The sequence below is a fragment of the Ptychodera flava genome (genome assembly GCF_041260155.1).
Source record: "Ptychodera flava strain L36383 chromosome 23 unlocalized genomic scaffold, AS_Pfla_20210202 Scaffold_24__1_contigs__length_23054250_pilon, whole genome shotgun sequence".
NCBI classification, from domain to species: domain Eukaryota; kingdom Metazoa; phylum Hemichordata; class Enteropneusta; family Ptychoderidae; genus Ptychodera; species Ptychodera flava.
Genome location: NW_027248278.1, coordinates 4,017,302 through 4,041,452, shown reverse-complemented (window position 1 = coordinate 4,041,452; position 24,151 = coordinate 4,017,302). Strand labels below are relative to the sequence as shown.

The window sequence follows — 24,151 nt, the reverse complement described above, 5'->3', positions numbered from 1 at the left end:
TTTTTATAATGCACTCTACCACTAGGGGGCGCTCACCTACGAACTGTCACATGTAAGAACAAACTTTACACAACATGTACGTAAATAAACACAGAACAGAAAAAGAAGAAAAATTAGTAAATAAAACAAAATGTCATGCTCCTTCTTATAATAGGTGAACTACTTGTGAAATCTAACATGCTGAGTACTTAGTCTGCAAACAAGTGTGAGGACAAAGGGTGGTGATATATTGTAGAAAGCATTTATTGATGAGACATCTTTGGAATATCAGAGTACTGTGAAAGTGTCTATCACTTACTGAGAAATACAATTTATGAACAACATATCAAGATTTTTGTAGTACAACCTCAACATAACTGAAACAGTGAACTTGAGACTACTATATGGATTACGGAACACAAAATAGTAAAAGCGTAATCGCAAACATAGTCCAATATTTTTTGGGAATAGCAAAATTACAATGAGGATAATAAAATGCAAAGAATGATATTCACTTCAACGTACATTGATTCATACCAAAATGACTGTTTAAAGAAAGGTGAAAATCTTTGTAAATTTAAAATTTAAAAGAACTTGCGTTCGTAAGATGGTTCGTTTCCCACTTACTTAAGGCCCCTGTCTTCCATCCCCCTGCGGTCAGCGAGTACGATATCTGGGTCTGTGTTGGTGAGCTGCCATTGGATAGTGTTCTCATAGGCATTAGCGTCTACGTAGGCCCACTGGAATGACTCGGCTGTGGTCATTAATGACTGCATTTCTGTATTCTGAGATGAAAGTGAAGGAAAAAAAATATCATCAGATGACAAGTGGAACAGACAGACAGAATCGAACCTCCCTCTGTCATTTCTACACAGGCGATGAATTTTGACATGCTTCTCTTTAATTCTGCCAGAAAAAAGTAGAACATTTAAAAATAAAAACGTATCAAAATAAACCCCCAAAACAGCCATGGATGACAAAGGAAATGACACGCACTCCGTGGACATAAGGTAACATGGAGGGATGTACACAACTGATCTATAACTCCCTTTGACTTTGTCGACAAGGACAAAAAACACAGAACAGATGACAGATGACAGACTGAATGCACACAGAATTTGGACTGTTATTCTGTCTTTGCAAGACTTATACTTACTGTTGATATCAGGGTCTTCTCTTTGGCGAACATGACAAAGAGGAGAAGAAGGGAAACGTGCAATCTGCTGGCTACCTCCGGAGATTCATTTCTGGCGTAGTGATCAACGATGTCAGTCCACTTCATTTGTGGGAATATGCAACCAAGGAATGTAAAACAGTCTGGAGAACTCTCAGCATGGAGCTGGCATGGAAATGAAAGAGTTGAAATCATACAGAGTCAATAGATCTGTATAGTAAATGAATCTATCTATAAACCATTCAGCCAAAATGAACATGTTTATCAAAACCTTCAAAATTGCATCATTATGGCCCTAATATCTGCCAATCTGCCACATTACACTACATCTCTGTGATATTTTGTGTCAAAACAAATCTTATTCATGTTGTTACATCTACATGTATTAGTAGATGTGTAGAAAGACATGTTAAAGTCAAAAATCAGTCACTTGGTTTCCACTGTCATATCTCCCTTGCTGTGATTTAAAGTTCAGAATCATTCCTTGGTTTCTATTGTCATATTTGCCTTGCTGAGATGTAAGGTGAAAGCTCAATTTCTTTGTTCAACATAAAAAGCAACTTTATCAAAAATTTATACCTGTTTTCTACTCTTGTGTTTTCACTTTATCTCTGTGATATTTTATGTCAAAAATGGTCAAATGTAGTCAAAAAAAGATGTTTGATTTCAGCAAGTGCATTTTTAGTATTTTGGCCATGGTGAGCATCATGTGTAGGCTTTGGACAATATGTAGCAATACCAACATATTTTTGAGTTTAGAGAATCATCAAACATGTTTCACCAAACTCACCTTCAGCATGAGTTCGACAGCTTCCAATCTCGGATAGAAGTGGCTCCATTGTAAAGTGATAAACCTTGCGTGGTATACCCTGAGTACGTGGTCTACAACCCCTTTGTGTGCCAACACACTGACATAGTACGGCCAGAATAAACTCAATGCATCTCTGGTGTAGTGGGGCAAGATATCTAACATGGAGAAAAAAGAAAGCCACAATGATTTTGCAATGTTTGTTATTGTCTCTTATCAACCATCTTCTTTGAATTTTACACTTCACTATATTTACCTGTTCACAGGTCTGTCCATCAACCCTGTGGAAATAAACTGGGATATATTAACCCTTCAAAGCACTGTAATTTTTTCCCAAAAAAATCATGGCAACATTTTCCCAATTTTTATGAATTTTTCTGTAATTTTTTCCAAGATTTTGGACCAAATGAACATAAATTTTCACGGGCTACACTTCTTGACCAAAATTTTGGTAAAAATCAGAAAAAAATTGTCTAGATCTGAAAGAAATTGTTGGCGTTTTATTGTATAGTGGCAACAAAAATCGACTTCAGCACTCAAAGGGTTAAAGTCTAGTGGTAGAAGTAGTGCTTTTGCTAAGGTTTGGAAACATACTGGTAGGTATGACACATACGGTAGTTTGTGAATCCTAGTACCTATACCTATTACAATTACACTGAAATACAATTGGGAAATCCATCCAGAAATACAATCAGGTAAAATTTTCCCAGGTACAATCCGTGGCAAACGCACTGTGAAAGGGGCTTTATTTCCATCAATTTGGAGCTGCCATATTTGTGTACTTTTTAAGTGACAGGATCATTCATGCCTTGGCAACAAATCACAAGAACAAGTCATTGACAATGACATAGTCCCCCTGTGTAATTGGGAATTTGTCTGTAGGGACAAATAAACAAAGAGTATTCTAGTCATTCTATCAAAACAGTACAAATTACTAGTAACTGATAGGAAACTTTGTTTGATTTTTTGTGAGTCATTTCAATACTCTCTCTGATAACAATGCAACAATATTTCTCAAACCTCGAAACTGGACTTGAAGGCACTGAAGAGATTCGGTGAACAAGGCGACCATGTCCGTTGCTATGGGTCCATCACTTTCCAACCACGGTGCCACCAGCTGACTTCCAGTTGTCGTCAGTGTTTCTATGGTGATGATCCATGGTGTAAACAGTTCATGAGTAATTTTCCAGAGTTGATCAATGGCTGGAAAAGTCAGGAAAAAAACCCAAATGAGCATGTCTCTATCACCTCACACTTAAAGGTATACTGTCACCTGTTCTAATTTTGCCACAGTTACCATGGAAAGAGAAATTCCAACCAATCACAGATTTTAAGCGGGTGGCCGCTTTTTAAAAACAGCGCCCTCACATGGGCATTTTGAATACCAAGGAACACCCCTTTGACCATATATAGGCATATTTAGATTACAGGTGACTGTATACCTTTAAAGCCTGATTACCTGCAGCTGTATTTCTTTGGATAAGATGTTTGGAATTGACTATAGTCTCCAAGGGCTCGCTTTTCTGTGTAAGGCCTTTTTGTCACACGGATATCAAAATCAAATGCAACTTATGAAACACTGCTTACCTAAGTGTGACCAAAGAACATCATTCAAACATCGGCAATGAACAACTTTAATGTTCAAACTGCCACTCAAACACAGCCGCTGCATATTTGCAAGTCTGAGAATTTAATTGACCACATCCAGCACCACGAATTGGAATATTGACATTTTCAAAGACGGTATGGCTTAGTAAAAGGAATCAAAACAGCTCTCTCAAGATTGGATGGTATTTTTTAGGGAATTAAATGCAAAAGATACAGCCAAAGGAGATCTAAGCAGTAAAGGATACATTTTAGAATGAAATGTGTTTCTCTTCAACCTTGTTCATGTGTTGTAAGGTTGTATGTATCTGGAAAGTGGATGCTTTAAACTTTTGCTCAAACTATCTTAAATTAAACTTTCAGCCACACTTTTACCAATCCAATTGATACTGGAGAAACAAACTGCCCAACCTTTACCTATATTTGAAATTCAAAATAGCCGCCATCCCTGTGGTAACTCTATGGGAAAACATAAAATTTTTCCATTTTTGCAATGAAAAAAAACTAAGACTGAAAATATTTCTTACACAAAGAGCTTTACAATGAGCCCCCACATGTGGTATATCAGAAAAGAATTGTAAAAGTTTGGGAGTCTGAATATCTGTCCCCATGGCGTATTCTACTGTAACCCTTTCACCACCATGGTTTGGCCCAAACCCATTGTTAGCAACGGTATTGTGGACCTGTTTACAGGCAATTGGGGGTGAACAGGTTAAAGTGAAGGCAGTACCTTGCTCTATACCCATTCCAATTGCTATGACTCTCTCAGCCTCTTTCACGATGTACGTCTGCGACAGGAACCCTAGGAAGTTAGAGAGTGACTTGATGTACGGCCGCCATTTACTGTACAGCCCAAACCTGGCAATGTCTGTGCTGGAAACCCTTAGTTTTTGAAAGTAGCTTGTCATCCACTCGATGGTCTCTTTGATCTGAAGGAAAAAATTCAGAAAGAAGAATGTTTATGGAAGGTTCATTGTGAAGATTACATAGGCTTTATTGCAATTTGATATAAACAGGATACCTATGTGTTCAGGAAAATGTGTAGATGGGAAGGTTGGCAGGTCACATTGACTACAACCGTATGTACTGCTACATAAATTTAGGTATAGTTGCAGGGTTCTCCACAAGGGATTTTGAAGAATGGGCCATACCTCTATATTTGGAACATTCCATTCATATGTTAATAACAATATAACAGAACGCAGTTTTACAACAAAAGGATATGCAAATAATGCATTGTTATGTAAAATGGCCCTATGTTTTTCCAACTGTGGAAAACACTGAGCAGGTATGTGGATACATCTGTAAGTTCGTAATAGGTGATATGTGGGTGCCTTGGATGGTTGAGAAGTTACAAGGACCAATAAGGCACTTAGGTAGTTAGACAGGCATGCTGCTGTAAGTTGGTGGGAATGGAAGTAGGCGAGTTGTAAGTGGGAATGGAAGTAAGCGAGTTGGTAGGAAATTAAATGAGATGGACAGGTGGGTTGTAGTTAGTTTCCAAGTACACATTTGGCCTTGGGTCAGCCGGCTGTTATGAAGGTACCAGTGAACAGGTGGGTGGTTTCATTGCTAGATCAAAAGTTAGGTATAAATGGGTCGGACAAGCAAACAATTATAAGTGGTTATTTGGTCATTAGTATGATCTAGAAAGTATGTGAACATGCATTGGGTGGTACAATACAGCTAAGGTTGACAGATAAAGTGACACACATCAGAGACATACAGACAGACAGATGGAACAATATGGCAGTTGTTGGTACCTGTTCCTGGGTAAGCAATGACTGTGTCTGAATCAAACATTCAATTCTCTGCTTGTCTTCATCCATGCCTTCCTGTCTATTGTAGGTACAACCCAGTGACCTCAAGAGGTCATTCCAACAAACTGGGCTCATCTGACCTTTCTCTGACCCTGAAAAATCAACAATAGATGGCGCCATTCATATTGTACTGGTAGATAAAGCACTCACAAGACAGCAAGTAATACTTTAGTTTCACTTAGTGCTACGTGGTTACATGTGTAAATTGATCCTTTATTGGTACGTTCATTCTTTTTAGAATTTGAAGGTCAAGAACAATACTTGGATCAATTCAATAAAAATTAGCAGCAAAGCTGGTAAAAATAGCATGCTCTGCTGTTTGACATAAAGCTTTTCAGCAATTGAGCATCAACATCAAATTTTCCGTTGTGATAAAACCTCTCTCATTGTCATTACAGAAGTGATATTCTACTTTTTAAAATTAACAATTTGACCTTAACTAATGTAAAGAAGTTAAGAACAAATTACATTATGTCAATTTTGAATCAGAAGTGAGTGATTCCAAGAAGTCTTTAACAAAAATTTTCATAACAAAGTATGTGCCTCAAAATCCAAAGACTTCAACTTTTTGCTCAAACTATCCTACGGCAAACTTCAAACCATTCTCTCTGAACATCAAGTGTAAAAATATTGGGGCATACTGTAAATTTTAGTACTAGAAAAACAAATTATCTAACATTTACTGAGATCTGGAATTCATATTGGCCGCCATCCTTGAATAATTTAATTCTAAAGTGAAGCATTCAAATTTCTGTGGTCCTACAAACAAGATGGTGAAAGCTTCCCAAGTTTCAAAATGAACTGACATGAGCAGTAGACAAGCAAAATTACTGAAAATTTGAGAGTCCAAATGTCTTTCCTTAGCAGCGTTCTACATTAACCATGAAAATAATCACAGTAATGGATGAACGATGAAAAGTATGGTGTTACCTTGGAGAAGTATCCTTAGCACGTCACCATAGTGATCAGGAAATTGATACTTGAGAATGAGTTGGAAGTGAGATCTGTACATTTCAAACAACATCTGTATTTGTACATCTGGTTCCTGCCCACATCTGCACAGCGCCGAGCCAATGACGTCTGCCAGTCGAGATCTCAAGGACAGGATGGGTTTTGTCTCATGGAACCATCTGGGCACATCAAACTTATTGTACATACAGATGAAAATAAAATAGGTAAGTGAACAAAAGACGACAGACATAAAGGGGATACAGAAAATAGAACCTGCTCACATACCCCCGGTATTGCTGCACCACTTCCAATCATCAGAATTAACTCTTTCATTGCATTAATATTATATAGGGCTCAGCCCTTGGTGTCGCGCCAGGGGTTAAGATTGGCAATGTTATTTGTATTGATTCATGATAAACTGTAATTGTTACTTCATAAACGTTTATATGACAACTATGCCCAGTTTCCCTCTGATGAAAGCAGTTCACGTACTTACACGACGTCAAACCCTGCAGCAGGGCAGGTATAGATTTTCTGTAGCGTGTAAAAATTTTGGACAAAAATTGGCAATTTTTACAATGATAACAGCCTATGGCGTTAAACAAGGGACATATTATGCAATAATTATCATTGCAATGGTAACCGCACTGCCCACCTACCACTTGCAAGCTGAAAACTATAGCGTTCCGTCTAAAAACTTGCAATTTTTGAATCTAATTATTGACACAGGGGGCGCTCTTCTATAATTCAATCCCAGCATTCTTTGTGTATGCCCCGTTCATATGCACGACAGTTTTCTCCGTTTATCTATATCAACGATACTTTGTATCAGCGACAAGGTGTATAAAACATTTACTGGCTAATAAAAGACGTATATTTTATAAAAGGCATGTTATATCATAGTAATTTGTTTCGTATTTGTTTATTTACGAGTACTCAAAAAAAAACAAACATGGCGGCGCCCAAGAAAGAAAGGTACACTTCCGGTTACTCGCATAGTATATTATGAATAAGCGCATGCGTAGTCAGTAAGCCGCTGGCGCGACTATTAAAAGTATAATGTATCCTTCTTTGGTGTGGAGAACAATAGGGTGTGTAGCAAAGTTCGGTAGTGAGAGGGATACATACACAACTGAGAAAGTGTAGCATTAAGTTAAGATATACCAGTATGCGCCTCGAAAGTGAAAGACTCCAACTTTTGCTCCAACTTTCCTCAAGGAATCTTTCAACCATTCTCTTTCAAGACCAAAAACTAAACCTTGGGGGCCACTGTGCAAATTTGGTAGCGGGAAAACAAATTACCCAAGATTTACCGATATTTGAAATTCAAAATGGCCGTTATGCTAGACCTTTTTGAAGTTTAGGGTGTACAGAGTTGGTAATATGAGCAATAATAACAAATGATAGCATTTAGAGTCTCAATTTTTATTTATAAATCAAGCAAATGCTTTATCATCGCTCACTTGAGATGTATTCTCGACTTCACTTCACTTGAGAAAACAATTCAGGTAGGTTATGACCAGAGCAGTATAGATACGCTAACTATAATAACCAGTAACGCGATGTATTCATTGCTCTGATAATTTGTGTGTGCAATGTGTGATAGCGAGTATGTGAGTGTGAGTGTTTCATGAACTCTACAGTGTGTGGAGAGGTCACAGTCAGAAAAATAGTACCAACTTAGTCGGTTATTGAACCACTAATTTTAAGTGTTGTGATTAGGCTGAGAGGTTTTGACTGTGATGTCTTAGCTAGGTAACTGGGTGCTGTACATTGTGAGTTTAAATCCAAAATCTACTATATTTACATTATTTCAGTCAGATATCTTTACAAGTGTTTGAACATCCTGTCCAGAACAACTCACCTTTGTTAACAACATAAATGCTAGATCACTTTCTTCCGGAGGAATCTTTGTGATCTGTGAGTACATGTTGACAAATTCCTCAGTGCAGGAGTTGGGAATGAAGTTTGGTGCCAGCTGCCCGGCTAAGACAGGCTTTTCCAGCATCACACCGAGGAGTTGCTCTGATTGGTTGGGAGTGTCCCGGATGAATTCCTGTAAGTCCGCAAGAAACGAAGAAATGGGCTGATGGGGAATTCTCAGATGTGGCTTTTTAGTACCAGTACTACATAGATTAATTTCAGAGGTGACAAACAGGACAAAATTCTAAATACGATGAGGTTTAATTTTTGTCGCATGTAGATACCGTAGTACACATGAATGAAATACCCTGCTTGTACTTCTTTAACCCCTTGAGCACTGTAATTTTTCCCACCAAAATTTTAGTGCAAATTTTACCACTTTTTATGATTTTTTCAGTAATTTTTCTGATAAGCTTGGACCAAATGGACATATCTTTTCACTGGCTACAGTTTTTTAATCAAAATTTTAGGAAAAATCGGGAAAAAGTTAACAGAGTCATATCTTACATAGGCAACAAAAATTGACTTTGGGCACTCAAAGGGTTAGTCATGCTGTCTCAGAATTACGTATATAACGGTATAGCGGAAAATAATCTTAACTTTGATTTTTGAGCTTTGCTTTGACCATCAGATGTTCAATTTACATAAAAGATCAAAAGGACAGATATACAAACAAGCTGTATTAAATATATTTTATGGATAGGAAATAGAATGTGATCACAATATTGATCTTGTGTTCGATATGGCCTGCAAGATAAAAATATTCAGTACTGTATCGACCCTATGAATGTGGTAACGACTTCTACTGTTGCTACTTTTATTCAAGATAATTTTACCTGTCCAAGAATTTCCAAACAAGATGAGAAGAACTGCCTGGTCGGTGGATAGTGTCTGATGTCGTCATCACTCTTTGCTGCCAAGGTATAAAATAATTCCACACCACTCTGATGAGCTGCCAGGCTCTGTTTCTCTTCAACTGTTTTACCTCGTACACATGTGATAAGGACGCTGAAAAATTACAATAATTATGACTTTGTTAACTTAACCTTACATTCCTGTCAATTTTACACAAGTTTTGTTACAAAGGGCATGCTATCAAATACAATATCACTTAAAAGCTATAAAATTTGTTGAGTGATAGAAAAAAATTGGTGCACATTGGCGAAGTGTTTGCCAGGTGAGGTATGAGGTATTTTGTAGATTTGACACTGGTATGTGTGCAGTGCCTCTCCTATGTACTAGTAGTATTGAATTGATAATACAGATACCGGTAATTAGCCAATTGTTGACCGTTCCGAGGGCATCTGAAAATGTTCTTGATTGAGATATTCGTAATTAGGCACAGTGAATCATTCGCTGCTTTGAGCAGTTGCAGATTTACCAAATGTATAATCATTATTGTGTCAACTATTTTATAGGAGATTACAACTAAAGGGTAACACCCTGGGGGAAGGTTCTTAGAAAATAAGCTTACGTGATGGCATTTTCTATGTGGACAGCTGAAGAACAGACAGCCACTGGAGGGGGTGACATCGATTCCTGTAACAGCTGTTTGTACTCTTCTCTGTTCTCCTCAATCTTCCTGGCGGTGATGCTGTTCATCGTCATCTCACGAAACTAGAAAACGAAACAGAGAGAAATTTTGCATGTGACAGAGACTCATACTAAAGAAGTGTTTCCACCGTCCACTTAGCAAATCACAGCATGCAAATGGAAAAGGTTTGACAAGGAGAACAACCCCTAGCTGAGCAAAATTGACGATGCTAAATTTTGCCAAATTCCCTGAAAAATAGGCACCTTTTGTCCATATACAGCTGACAGCTTGTTCAAGCTCGGCAACAGTATGCAACAATTGATTTTGGCGCTCAAAGGGTTAAATGATACTTAGAAAATGGTATTTTGGACCTCCAAAAGTCCTCCATTACTGAAAAGTTGTTGAATGTCAAGTGGCTCTGAGTGTATATGGACACTGTAATGTGTATGACAGTGTGTCCCTGATAATTGTTGCAACTTACATTAAGTGTAACACTGGCTGGACCTGAGCACTTGTGATTTGGATTGAAGCTACTTTTACACGGAATCTGCAACTGCACCTACAAAAGAAAATTTGCATCATCGACTATGAAAACTCACTTCACCATATGCAAATGAAATTATGCTACACTCATCAAAATGGATTATGCTACACTCATCCAAATGGACTGCTGCATCCAGTATCCCTATCAACCTCTGCCAGAGAAAACAATATTCTTGTACCAATTTTAATTGCTGGAAGGGATGATAACATGTTTTAGAATAGTAATTTATGTAATTACATATTTCATATTTCCATTCATAAATTTGCATATCCAATGAGCATATTCTTATATCCAATCAAACCCAATCTCAAACCAAGATATTTTTTACTGACACATTGAGTTTGTAACTAACATTTCGTCTAAATCTTACTTACATCGGTGGGTTTGTGGTAGTACAGTTCTGGCAAAACATCAATGTAGTTGCAGTCAAGGGCAATATGATTGGCCTCTCTGGTATTGAAAACCCTGTAAAGAACACACTATCTATTATGGCACACAAATGTTAATGATTAACCGCGGAGTGCCCACTAAACAGGGCTACAATGCTAACAATAGGTTTGGGCTAAACCATGGTGGTGAGAGGGTTACAATATGATGTGCTTTGAGACAAATTTTCAGATTCTTTAACTTTCACAAATCTCGGTGTTTCTACAGGTTTTGTGGACTTCTCATGACATCTATGAAAAGAAATTAAATTTCTAAAATTTACTTTTAGGAAGCCAGTAGCAGTAACTTCTGATGTTTGTTTTTACTATTTTTGTTTTATAAATCAATTTCAAGTTTTTGTCATATTCCTCAAGGCATGCTGAAACAAAAAGTATTTACCTTGTGGCTATACATGTACATGTAAAATGTACTGTAACAGTTACTGTTTACATTTCAAATGTAACCAGACCAGAATTTGCTTGTCAACAACAACAACAATTTTTTTTTAAGTACTTACAGATTTTGAGGAGTAGAACAAGAAACCAAAGTTGAAATTAAAAACAAAAATAGTGAAAAAAGTCATTTAATGCCAAGCTGCTTGCTGTTTGAAAAACGAAGAATGACTTGGATCTACAACTTAATATTTCTGTGAGTTAAGATATTACTTTGAGTTAAGATAAGAGGTCTGAATGATAAGGAGTACATTAGAAACCATGTGTTGACACACATCTGATGGATTTCTCCCTTTTCAGTCACTCACCCTGCATATTGAACCAGTGTCCTTATACCACCTTCCAGTTCTCTCAACATGGCAGTGCTGTCATTGACTACGTCTTGTGAGATTTCTGGAACAGGAGCTTTCAGTTCAACCACAGCTGGTGGGGGCTGGGAGGGCTCATATTGCTTTAGTCGGGTTGTAATTCTTGACTCGGCTGTAATGCAATTCATGCGGTGCTCTTTGAGTGGAGTAATTTCGTTTTGGTGGATTTTTATAAATTTTACAGAATGATTTTAAGTTGTGATATGGTGATTCAGAGAGCTGGTGAATTTTGGCAAATTTCACAATAACGTTTTGCAGAACGGCCTATGTACCGTATCTACCTAGTATCTATCTATTAATTTTTTAACCCTTTGAACCCGGCTCAGACAAAAATGTCCGCATGATGTCATAGGGTACCAGAGGGTCAAGGTACAAAGGGTTAAGTGTAATGTTGCGGGATCCAGCTATTAAGGTAGCATGTACCTTGAAATTTCAAGATGATCTTTTGCTCAAACTTTCTGTAAGGAAAATTTAAATCATTCCCTCTTGAAATCAAGTATAAAGCAGGGTCACCTTACAAAATTTACTAGAGAAGCAAATTACCCAATGTTTATAGATATTTGAAATTAAAACTGGCTGCCATCCCTGTGTTAACTCTATGGAGAAAAATTAAATTTTTGACTGTCATAAAAATCAGCCAGTGGAAAGGATTTACCATGAGCTTCTATAAATTTACCTGACCTTTCAGATACTGATGTATTGAGAAATGCTGTGACAACAATTTGTTGCCGCTGATTTACAACAGAGAACAGAACTGAACTGAGGAGATATTATTTGTACTGATTTTAACCTGCTTGCCCCTAAATTCTCTGTAAACAGGTCCACAGTGACCATTGATAATGATGGGTTTGGGCCAAACCACATGGTGAATAGAACTGAATTGAGGGGATATCCTTTCTACTAAGTTTGACCAGTTCACCCCCATAGTCTCAGTAAACAGGTCCACAATGACCATTGATAATGTTGGGTTTGGACCAAACCATGGTGGCAAAAGGCATAACCTTTTGCAAAAGCGTGGGAGACAATGATTTTTTATCCTTCTTAATCCTTTTTATCCTTTTGATTGACAGAAATGTTGCAACAAATTTAATGTCAAGGGTGCACTCATCTCGCCTGGTTGTCGCCCATGCTAAGTCGCAGCATTTTAATGTTAACCTTTACGTACAGAAAACCCATAACAATGAAAAAAATGCGTAGAGTCAATTTCAATGCGTAGTATATTCATTTTTTTGTGTCAACGCGAACACTGAAGAAGACTGCAGAGGTTCAGAGAAAACTTACCTGAATCAGACTGATCGTTGGAATTTTCAAAGAGAGATGCTCTTCTGGTATCAGTGTAGTGAATTGATTTGCATTGCTTTATCCAATGGCTGACCAGCTGTACTGTCTCATACTCCGCTCTCACAGGGTCAATGAACTCTGTCCACATATCCTGATGAACAGAAAATGCAAATTTTACTGCCAGCGTTCGTTTCCCCTTGATTGTAGTCATTTGCATGAATTTCACCATTGTGCAGGTGCTAGGGGTGCAGATGGTCAAGTTGGTGACTACTAAATAATGATGACAATTTGACTTCCCTTTACTTACATTATGAATTACATATACTGATATACATACAAGTATATCAAAAGTATTTACTCCCTAACATTTTAAAAAACTGTTTTTATCTCAGTTTTTCGCCAATCAGGACGCAATTTACCATTAAAGAAAATGTGATGAACCAAAGTTCCTGGGTGATTGAATGAAAATTCAATGAACACAGCTTAGAAATAGCGCCCTTTATGACAAAACAAAGTATTGCGTGGCGACCTCTACAGTAAAAAGAATATAAAGTACACCATGTTCAGTTAGACAATAAACCTGGCCTATTCTATTCACCTGTTCATTGTGCAGAATCTTGAGGAGTTTTTCTGAGTCATACTGCGGTGGCAGAGCCGGGAGATATAGACTGGCATCATGTAGTCTTGGCTCATCAATCCAAAGAATGAAAGTTTGGTATAGTCTGTTTTGGACAAAGAGGACGAGCAAGTTACATTAATCCTGCCAAGTACATTGTTCCATTGGAATCACAGTGTTTTCTTTGATAACCTTCATCGTAGTATCTGTGTACTTTCATGAATTATAATTCTTCAGATGGAAACTTGAGTTATCAAAGGATTGAAATACTTGCTCCGAGGACAGGTGAAAACTAGGAATTTGAATGGAACATGGTTCAATCAAAACCTTGTGCATAAATGTACACGGAAACAGGTATTCTTGTGCACAGACTTTCACAAATACATTTGTTGTATTTTGGAGATTGGGTAGTCTTTACTATGATAAAAGATAGGTCAATCATAAAATACTAAAACGTTGAACAGAAGTGAAACTTTGAAAGCTTACTTGACTAAACTTTGATGGAATTCAGCTGACACTCTGTACTTCATTTTGAAATTATCTAGCTGTGGTGTGTCATCACCAGCCTGTTCACTTGGTCCCTCATCAGAGTCTGTACTATCATACCGGTTGGCCGCTGCTTTCTTGCTGGCGTTGTGGTGATAATCTGCCGTCTGGACGAGTCGCTTCTTGCATCGTTTCAGGAGTGAGGAGTTTGTCAGGCTTTCGTAGAACCTTAGCCCAATGCTACCCCTTTGTGGTAAACTAAAGTGAAATGAACCACACCAGAACTCCCTCTTTATCACCCCTATTTTTAAATTGGTGAGTCCACCCACACCACTGAAATCAATGGGGTGAATCAAGCTACTGATATGAAAAGGTAATAATTAAAAAGTGGTCACATTGCAGCACAAACACTTGGTAAATTGTCTCCATCTTGATAATAGTTCTTTTTACCAGTTCCATGATACAGTGCATGCAGTGGTACACAAAGTATACATTACTCATACAAATTTTGAGCCATAGGGTATATGCAGGGTATGTTACTCATAGAACACTATGGCAGGCTGCACCCTGACCTATGTTTTCTTCACCGATGGATAAAAAACACACAGGGCAGTTTTTGGCACTGCAAATATGTGTCGTTCTTGCATAACAATCTGTTGTACAATAACACAAAATCAGTATGTTTTTATTGTTTTGAGTGTTTGTACAAAGTTTGATATAGTTACAGCAATGCATTGTGGGATAACCAGGAAAAAGGTCTATTCATGCTGACATATATACTTGTCACAAAACAGAAGAATTGGTGTTGGAATCTAAACACTGCATACTTTCTTTAACTTTCTCTGTCACTTCACTCACTCACACCTTACTCACCCCTGTTCTGCTGCCTGTCTTTGTAGATACACCATGAAAAATCTTTGCCACAAGATGGGTAGCAGCGGATGATCCATGGGTGTCTCCAGTGCCTGGTATACCCATCGGTATACCATTAGTCTACTTGCAGCTGGACTGTATGGTAGCTTTAGCTTGGAACTGGCTTTCTGCATATCGCCAAAAAACCCAAAAACAAAAATCGCAATTAAAAAATTATGTCAAAAACAGTTTCAATCTCACAAAACAGTAATTTAGTTGAAACACTTACTGATCTCAGACTAATACATCAAGTTTTACATGACTAATGCTATTGCCTGATGTGATATATTTTATCCCACATGAAAATATAGCTGCAATGCTCTTTTAATAATTTCAATTTTTTTCAGTTAATTTATTAATTTTTACAACTTGCTTGCATATCTCGCTTTAAGTGCAAACTTTTGAAGCTTGGCTGTGACGTATGATGACACAATCACAAGAATTATTGGATTGCAATGGCGGCGACCATGCCATCAAGAATTTTATGTTTATTGTACTGTAGTGACACATGCATATGAGTGAGCCGTTTGCGCTAGCGATAACGATAGTAATGTAACAATAAGGACAGCCTCACCTTAACAGCAGCATCAGGGGTTAACTTGGAATCTCTACTCAACAATGTACACACTGTACTCCTGAGTTGAGAGTCTTCCTCATAACGAGACTCCACACACAGTATTCCGTATGCAAGCCATGGCCATTCCGCACTTGGCTTTTCCATCAGTGAAGGCATGGAATTCCCAGACACCATCCAACTGAACACAGAGGAGAGCACGCCCTGTTCTTTGTTTGCACTGAGTAATGACTGTGGAAAAGAAAAGATTTGCAATTATCTCTTCTACTTCTGTGAGAACAGAGCTGTTTTCTTTATGTCAATATGTCATTTACAATTCTGTCTATAAATGTATCTGATATTATGTTTTTCAATATTGTCAATGGAAACCAAAATATTGTGTGGGAGCAAAGGATATCTTTGGCAGATTACAACAAAATAGATAAAGCACAAACAGGAGAATACACATTTCATTACAAAAATATTGTTCGCATTCACTCATTCTGTTTTACAAAATTGTAACACAAATCATAATTATATCAGTAAATATTAGGTAACAAAATATCTTTTTCCCAAATTGGCACATTTTTGTAAAATTCTATATTCTATAGACTGCCTGCTAGGATTCATAAAAAGAGTTTTATACAATCTTTGCCAATGTCCATTCCATGACTGAGTTCACTTAAAACATTGTATTAATCAGCCACACTTGATCATATTGCAAAACAAAACACTGACTTAAGGTAGTATGCACCTCAAAAGTCAAAGATTTATACCTTTGCTAAAGCATTTCAAAAATATTATGTGCAATTCTTAGCAAGCACCATTCTGAGAGGTTACTCAGCCCAAGAGAGTCGACAGCCACATTTGATTTCACAGCAAAACAAGTCATTGTCAATAACATAGTCCCCACTTGGTCAATGAATTTGGAAGCCATTGATATAAATGACGGTCATATTGGATTGTATCACAAAACAAATCCACACGCATATGTATGACATGAGTAATCCTTGTACCAAGTTTGAAAGGAATTGCTCCAAGCATCTCTGAAAAAATTGCATGAACAGATGCATGAACGGATACGCAGACACGACCAAATCTATAAGTCCCCCTAACTTTGCCTTTCGCTACTAACAAAATGCTCACTTTGTAGAGAGAGAACAGGACATCCAGTATAATGTTCTCAGCTCCCTTGTATGTGAATGCTGCTCTGATGAGAACGTCCATCAGGTACTGTATGTCACGGTCTGTGTTCCAGAACTCCACAGAGGTGAACGACCGGATCCAGAATTCCAGGACATCATTACGAGTCACACCACCGGGTGAACCGGCACACTGAAGTTGATACTGAAAATTAAGAAACAACAACAGTTCCTTAATAGTTCACAGCATACAAAGTGTGAATTCAAAGCTTACTTTCACACTCAGCAATAACAGAGAGACTGATGGGAAGTCAGAAATTTTAAATATAAATATAACATAAATATATAAATATTTTATTTACATAGAAAAGGCCATAGTCTCAAAGTATACCAAAATAAATAAATAAATACAAATACTCATGGAAGGCAGCAGTACAAGAAATCTTGAAATCGGTAATTGACTATAATATATTGCTATTATTCATGTCAATGAGGAGATACATTTACACTGCGTAACAAATATATTTCCACAAGTCATGCAACAAAGCAGCATACATTATGAAGTTTTCAATGGATGGAAATCGATAAATGTTACGAGGTAGGTATTTTTCTCTGGATTCTTTGTCCAATGGACATACTAGACAAAAATACCGTCAAGGACAGTGTGCTCACATTCGGTTTGAATTGGTCCATTCGAGAAATATTTAAACCAGGAAAAACAAGAATGACAAAAGCAAACAAGGTCTCCAACTTAGGTACTGGAGGTCATCTTTAGGAACATGCATATCAACTTCTATAGCAATGGGACAAGCAGATTGTAAATACATAAGCAAATGTCCAAAACAAAAAATAGACAGAGAAGGCTTGATAAAAAGAAAAGGTGGGAGTGGGTAAAAAAATGTACAAGGGATCTGGTAAAAAGTAATGCTACCTCATCAATCTCCTAGACCCTACCCCCCCTGAATATCAAATGTTCCATCCCTTGGTATTACATAACGCCAGATTACAGGAAATGTATTACAACCTTGGGGAGTTTTTAATTAATGCCATGAGTGTTATCATTCTAATGTAAACAGTACTTAAGTTAGTTACAGATAGTGAAATGCCTTCCACTGTGGGCGGTGATTACAACATCTGGAATTATCCTGGATCCAAATTTCTCATCAGTTCTTGTATGTCTTACATAGAAAAGTTGCAAAATTGGTCCGCAATGAAAAAATTCACCTCAGCTTTGTTTTCTGGATCAAATTTTCCTACAAATTGATACCAAATATGACAAAATTATGTTCACAGCCTTCGAAACTGTCTCACAACATATCCTGGGTTGGTGTAGGTCATTTAAGGTCACAAACTGAGAAAATTACCTAAAATATACAAATTTAGGGGTTTCCCAACACTTTGAACAGAAAATTTATCTAATAACATCCCTCGGGGCTTTATACCAAATTACAAAGCTATCAAACAAGTAATTTTGAGAACAAGTTTTCTTGACCAAAAATGACAATATTTTCTTAAAAATACAAATTTGTATATTTCAGGACAATTTCCACATATTGTCACGTCTGTACGTCTGTGTACCATATATAAAAGCTGTCTGTCCTGGGGTTTTAAAAAGAAAATACTGTTTAAGATTTTTTGACCAAAAATGACAAAATTGCTCCAAAATAGTAATTTTCCCAATTTTGTCATAATTTCAACAAATTAGAAGAGTAACACCCTCGCAAAGATCTAACCCAAATTTGAGAGCCATTGGGCTGGCGGTTTCAGAGAAGAAGAATTTTTACTGAAAATGAGAAAAATCACCAAAAAATTCAGCAAAAATACAAAATTAAGGATATCTTCACAATATTCATAAAACTGTATAAGGTTCACCTAAGGTACTTGCACACAAATTTTCAAATCAATCAAAACAGTGGTTCTCGAGATATTAATTCTTGACCATTTTCACATTTTGTAAGCTCATTTGCATAATTTTGGCAATGCAGACTTCATTTGAACAAAATCCCATCTATAGCCCAGGATGCATCTACACACCAAATACCAAGCTGAAATGTGCAGCGGTTTGCATGTTTTTGATGTTGACGGACATACTGTACGTACATACATACATACATACATACATACATACATACATACATACATACATACATACACACATACCGGTACATACAGACGCCATCGACTTCAGCTTATACGATAAACTCACATTGGTATAACCAATGGACATACTAGACAAAAATGATATTCATTCTCAACATTCTTTGCATCACAAAAGTTACAAAATCTCTCTGAGGGGTTCATTATGTAAATGCCCATCAAATTCAATACATAATGAATGAGCTGAAATTCTACAGCGACAAAGAAGGTTTCTGAATTTATCATCCAGAACATATAGATACTGCTCTCTACAAAGGTGACATTTAACCTGCGGTAAGTATCAAGTTTGCGAAATGTAGAAAGACTAGAATTTTACACAAATCCAGTCTACTAGAAGGAAATGTAAAGTCCGTACATACCATAATCATTGCGGAAAAGATTTTGGTATTTTTTCCCGGGAATGTTTGGCTCATGGTCAGTTTACTGGTGAGTCCAGCTGATGATCTATCAGACTGTACGATGCATTGAACGATCTTTTGAAATCTATGAAAACAGACAAGAATTGCCATGTGGTGAGCATCAAAATGATTTTATATAAGTTTTTTATGTCAGCCTGATCTCCTTCTTTTGTGCCCGCAAAGAGTACTTTCTGCCTGTTTCTCATAGCTTGTACGCACAAAATAAATTACAAGAGACCAAGTGAACACAACTATGCAAATGAGTATAAAATATGCAAATTAGTATAAATATGCAAAGCAGCAGATAACACCTACTTTTCATTTTGTAAGAGGTACTGTGATTGGTTGAGGAACATTGGGACAACCAAAGACATGACATGGATGACAGCCTTGTAGTAACCAGTGGTGACCAACATCCAGACTAATTTCAGACCTTCACTCAGAAACAAATCAACACTGCAAGAAACAATAGAAGTGCTATGTCAGATATGAAAATCGGCCTTTAGAAAAAGTATGCTGCAGTGACTTTTTTGGAAATAGAGGCAAATTTTGGGCTAATGCGCAGCGCTGAATAAGATCTGACCAAATTGGGTAGCTGAATCTGACCAATATAATGAAAACAATACAAATAGACTCCCTAAGTGGCTGTGAATAGTGAAAATGGACCAATCAGAGAAAGAGCTTATTCAAGCTGCACATCAGCAGCAATTTTCATGTATGGGGGTTTCCAAACAATATAGCTTGTATCAAAACACTATCAGACCAGCTACAATTTAGTAAAATGTACCTGTCTCTGAGAGGAACTTTTCTTCAAGGCAGGATAGTGAATACTAAGATTATTGACTTTTTGGCTCTGCCTCAGAAAATTTCCTGAAACTTCTTTCGGCACAAAACTAACCTGTGACCAACTGTTGTCATGGCTACAGCTACATAGCAGGCCAGTGGGCCATTAGCTTGGGTACCCTTCAAGATGGGATGGAGGCTGGGGTCAGAGGTCATGTCTGGTAAGTCTTTACTCCAATCAGTAGGATGGTCGTAAGCTGCCAAGGGCGTCTGGGGCTGTTCCAGCTGGTGTAGCCTCAGTTTGAGAACCATTTCCCAGCACCATGACGACAGCTGTTGCTCTGGCGACAGGTCACTCCTCATGCCTGGTGCCAGTGCAGTTAGATACGATAGCTAAACATCCAATAACACAAAACACATGTCATGGATGAGCTCTACCACTTTCATTTAAGCAAGAATGTAACCTCTCTAAGGCCCATAACGGAAGAAAAAAAACTTTGCACGACATACCGGTAATATACGGGTTGAAGCTGAGTACCAGTACATTATGGAGTGCCAAGTTTGCTTCAGTCCATTATGGGCCAGGAGGGGCTAAATTAATGTTGTCATTTTCCAGTTTTGGCAATGCCAGTGAATAAGTAGCCATAGAAAACATCTGGGGCCACAATCCTGATATACATTATCAGTAATAATCTAAGGATGCATTGTATGATGTCACAAAATTTGCTGGTATTGACAAAGCTATGATTAAACATTAGTGTCATTTTCTGTTGCAAAACTTTTTATTGATGATTTGGTTTAGTGAATGGTTGAAAGTTTCAGCGAGGAAATTTTGAGCAAAAGTTTAAATCTTTCACTTTTAAGGTGCGTACTACCTTAAGTCCTACAAGATCACTGTCAAATACACAGCAGTGACATTGTACCATCACTGTCAGACTAAGTCAGTCAAAATGATCAATGTTGGTGCATGTCTTAGCTGGACAAGTCTGTAAAAATCACTGTTTTGGCATATGTCACCGGAAGACACGTCAGTGAAAATCTATTCCTCATGTTACAATGTGCTGGTACAGGTTTTAACCTTTGACCTCATGGTGACCTGACAACAGCATGAATAGGGTCAACCTACTGTGAAAAAGAACGGAGTTGAGATACTCACCTGTTTAAATGTATCTGCAATGATCCCTCCACCTTTCTCCATGATATATTTAGCATAGGCCTCTACAACTAATATGGCTGTGTTTCTGTGCAGTTTCAGATCTAAGTACAATGCGTCCTCCTGGAAAAGGAAGCAGCTTACACATTGTAACCTGTATACACAGTACCCAGAGTTTACTGACCACAGCTCATTGCACAGTGTGCACTGCCAGGCAAAAACACAGCAATGCCATTCACAACATCCTTGTACCTGGCCAACAATGGCAAGTTTACCTCAACAGAGGGACTCAAAAAGAGGCTTAAACAGACTCTAAGGCCAAAAAAAAAAGAAATGTTTCTGGTCAGGTCTTTCTTAAAAAAAATGGTGCGGCGACGCGCATTTTATTTTTTTAAATTTTTTTTTCCCTCAAGAGAGGGAGGAGGGTCAGCTTATAGTTTTATCAATATAGTCACATATATACTGTTCATGCAGTCACTGATCATGCCCCCCAAAGAATTTTCTCTTTCTCTTCAGCCATTTTGGTTTGGTGTCAGCCACGGCCGCCGGCCACAAACAGAAAAAAAAGGGTGACGCGCTGTTGTTCAAGTGACGCGCGCGCTGACCAGAAACATTTCTTTTTCTTTTTTTGGCCTAATAGCTCCTAGGTACAGTTAAACTGTAGGAAAAAAACTTGCTTTTGCCGATGATATGGATTTTGTTGGTTTTGCATAAGGTAGAATGCGCCTAAAGGACAGATATTTAGACTGTCAAACTTTTAAAATGATTGTTAAACTGCCACTTGTGGGGTCTCATTTTAAAGCTCTTGGTGCAAGAAAAATTTTCAGTCTTAATTTTTTGAAAATCAAAAATTTTATTTTTCTTTATAGTTAATACAGGGATGGCCGCCATTTTGAATATCAAATATAGGTAAAGATTGGGTAATTTGTTTCTCCAGTAACAAAATTTGCACGGTGACCCCCAATTTTTATTCTCGATTTTAAAGGAGAATGGTAGAAAGATTCCATAAAAAAGTTTGAGCAAAAGTTTAAGTCTTTCATTATTGAAACGCACACTACCTCAAGCCATTGTTATGTTATGTCAATGGATATTATAACAATACAATAAAACCAATCATATGTTTGCATAGACTTAACAATTCAGTTGTGTATGGATGCTCTGCCAACTCCATCACTTGAATGACTGAAGGAAGAGTGTTGAATAACTGTTCTCCAACAAAATCTTGTTGGAACCAATCATATCGTACAGTTAAGTTTAACCCTTAATGACAGCATATTGGGTAAGGAGACTGCCGAGATGGCTCCTGGAGGAAAGGATAGCACTCCTTGTTATTATGTAACCGTGCTTGATAATTGTTAAAAGTAGGCTCAAACTTAATGTTGCATGTTAGAGGCCTGTTGCAACAGTTGTGGGCGGTAGTTCATTTCTTTGAATTCACCCCAGTGATCGAGACCTCGCCTTCAGTCGTTGTTGTGGTTGAAATTGGCGGATACCAATATTCATCTGAATATTTATGTGTAACATTCGTATGGTTATATATTATATGATAACTGCCTGCGTTTGTACTCACCTGGTGGTTAAAACCCCAGTTCATCTTGGCCAGTATGAGTCTAGCTAGTTGATTCTCGGCACTGCTAAGACTGTGGTCTAGCAACCACACTCTGATTAAAGCCATATCATCTTCACTGGGTGTCCATAGATGCAGTGGTAGTGACTGATAAAGGTATGTACTCATCTGAAACATTACACAGATCATGTCTTCAATATCAGATTTGAATTAATTATGCCAAATCAAGTTTAAAGTTTTGTCTACACTTTGCTGAGAGCAACTTTCAACTACTCTTTATAGTGACTATGATTTAAATTTTCAGAGACATCATGAAAATTTTGGACCAGACAAGCAAATTATTTCATAGTACCCGCCCGGAAATTGACGCCGATTTAAACTCAAAATGGCCATAACTCTTGGTTTTTTAGAACGACTTTAACTTTTTTCATGAAATAGTTACAAATCTTTAATGATCATGAACATAAGAGAGAGAAAATTGAATTTGTGCTGCCAGTTTTAAAATGCATCTTTTGAAGTTGGTAATCCGCTGAGGTTCGTACAATTTGAGCACTTCAACTGCTACAATAAAGTCATTGAGCTGAAAAAGCTGGACATCAATTAGTTAAGTAGGTTATCTGTATTTCAATTGAACTGACATAATACCAGAGCATATACCCAACAGAAGAGTATATCACATTATATTGTCAATACCAGAGAATTCTGTGACATCATCCCCCCCCTATTATTACTGATGTATCTGATTATTCAGCATTGTGGTCCAAGGTGTTTTCTACATCTACAAATTCACTGGCATTGCCAAATCTATAAAATAATAGCAATAATGTACCCCACTCAATAATGTTCTCAGCTATGCCTTGTACATTATATCATGCAAAGTTTGCTTTCGTCCATTATGAGTCAGGAGGGGTTACATTTACTAGATAAGTAACCATTTGAGTATACCTGGTGAAATATACTGTGTGCCCTCTGCATGCTTAAATACAACAGCATACATGTTACTCTAGATGGTGCGCCCTCTACAGGCTAACATGAGATTGTCAACATTATCCATGCAGCATTCCTTATTCCAAGATCAAGTACATGTATCGTGTAGAGAGTCATCTTGTTGTCAAATGACTATTAGATCATGACTGATAAAAAATAATATTCACTTTTGTAAAGCAAATGATTTCTGAATAACTTATGGTAGTATTCACTTGAGTACTGAATGTTTCACAACAAACAGCAAACCAGAGCTACTTTATAGAGAAAATAGAATATTGCACACCTTGGGACTTGACAAAAAAATTTTTGTACTGATTTGGTATTAACTTTGGGTGGACACATGCAAAGTCTTAGGTTTTAAACCAGGGGATCTTAGGCTTGGGTCACCTCTCTGTTTTTGGACAACTCAAGACATCAAGTAGATCAGTTACACTTTAACATTCTTCCTTTGAATCCACTATTTGCAAAGTAGCACATAACCACTCATTACAGTTGTCTGGCTGCAAACCAGTACATCAAACTAAAACCCTAT

General features: G+C 37.4%; 1 protein-coding gene across 3 annotated transcripts in view; it reads right to left on the bottom strand.

The window, feature by feature from the left end:
• LOC139124785 (ectopic P granules protein 5 homolog) overlaps positions 1–24,151 on the bottom strand; it is a 53,826-nt gene that overhangs the window by 11,853 nt on the left and 17,822 nt on the right. For 2 of the 3 annotated variants that reach the window (XM_070690896.1, XM_070690898.1), the window contains exons 14-38: positions 22,636–22,800; positions 21,069–21,188; positions 20,028–20,305; positions 19,445–19,585; positions 19,091–19,214; positions 16,579–16,779; positions 15,454–15,684; positions 14,841–15,007; positions 13,968–14,225; positions 13,464–13,587; positions 12,866–13,016; positions 11,525–11,696; positions 10,713–10,803; positions 10,276–10,353; positions 9,735–9,877; positions 9,097–9,268; positions 8,202–8,393; positions 6,317–6,530; positions 5,330–5,478; positions 4,297–4,495; positions 2,982–3,164; positions 1,944–2,119; positions 1,136–1,318; positions 607–764; positions 37–63 (exon numbers count right to left, since the gene is read on the bottom strand). In XM_070690896.1, coding sequence (XP_070546997.1) covers positions 37–63; positions 607–764; positions 1,136–1,318; positions 1,944–2,119; positions 2,982–3,164; positions 4,297–4,495; positions 5,330–5,478; positions 6,317–6,530; positions 8,202–8,393; positions 9,097–9,268; positions 9,735–9,877; positions 10,276–10,353; positions 10,713–10,803; positions 11,525–11,696; positions 12,866–13,016; positions 13,464–13,587; positions 13,968–14,225; positions 14,841–15,007; positions 15,454–15,684; positions 16,579–16,779; positions 19,091–19,214; positions 19,445–19,585; positions 20,028–20,305; positions 21,069–21,188; positions 22,636–22,800 — 4,097 coding nt within the window. The remainder of the gene's footprint in view (positions 1–36; positions 64–606; positions 765–1,135; positions 1,319–1,943; positions 2,120–2,981; positions 3,165–4,296; positions 4,496–5,329; positions 5,479–6,316; positions 6,531–8,201; positions 8,394–9,096; positions 9,269–9,734; positions 9,878–10,275; positions 10,354–10,712; positions 10,804–11,524; positions 11,697–12,865; positions 13,017–13,463; positions 13,588–13,967; positions 14,226–14,840; positions 15,008–15,453; positions 15,685–16,578; positions 16,780–19,090; positions 19,215–19,444; positions 19,586–20,027; positions 20,306–21,068; positions 21,189–22,635; positions 22,801–24,151) is intronic. The other variant, XM_070690897.1, reaches the window with a different exon arrangement.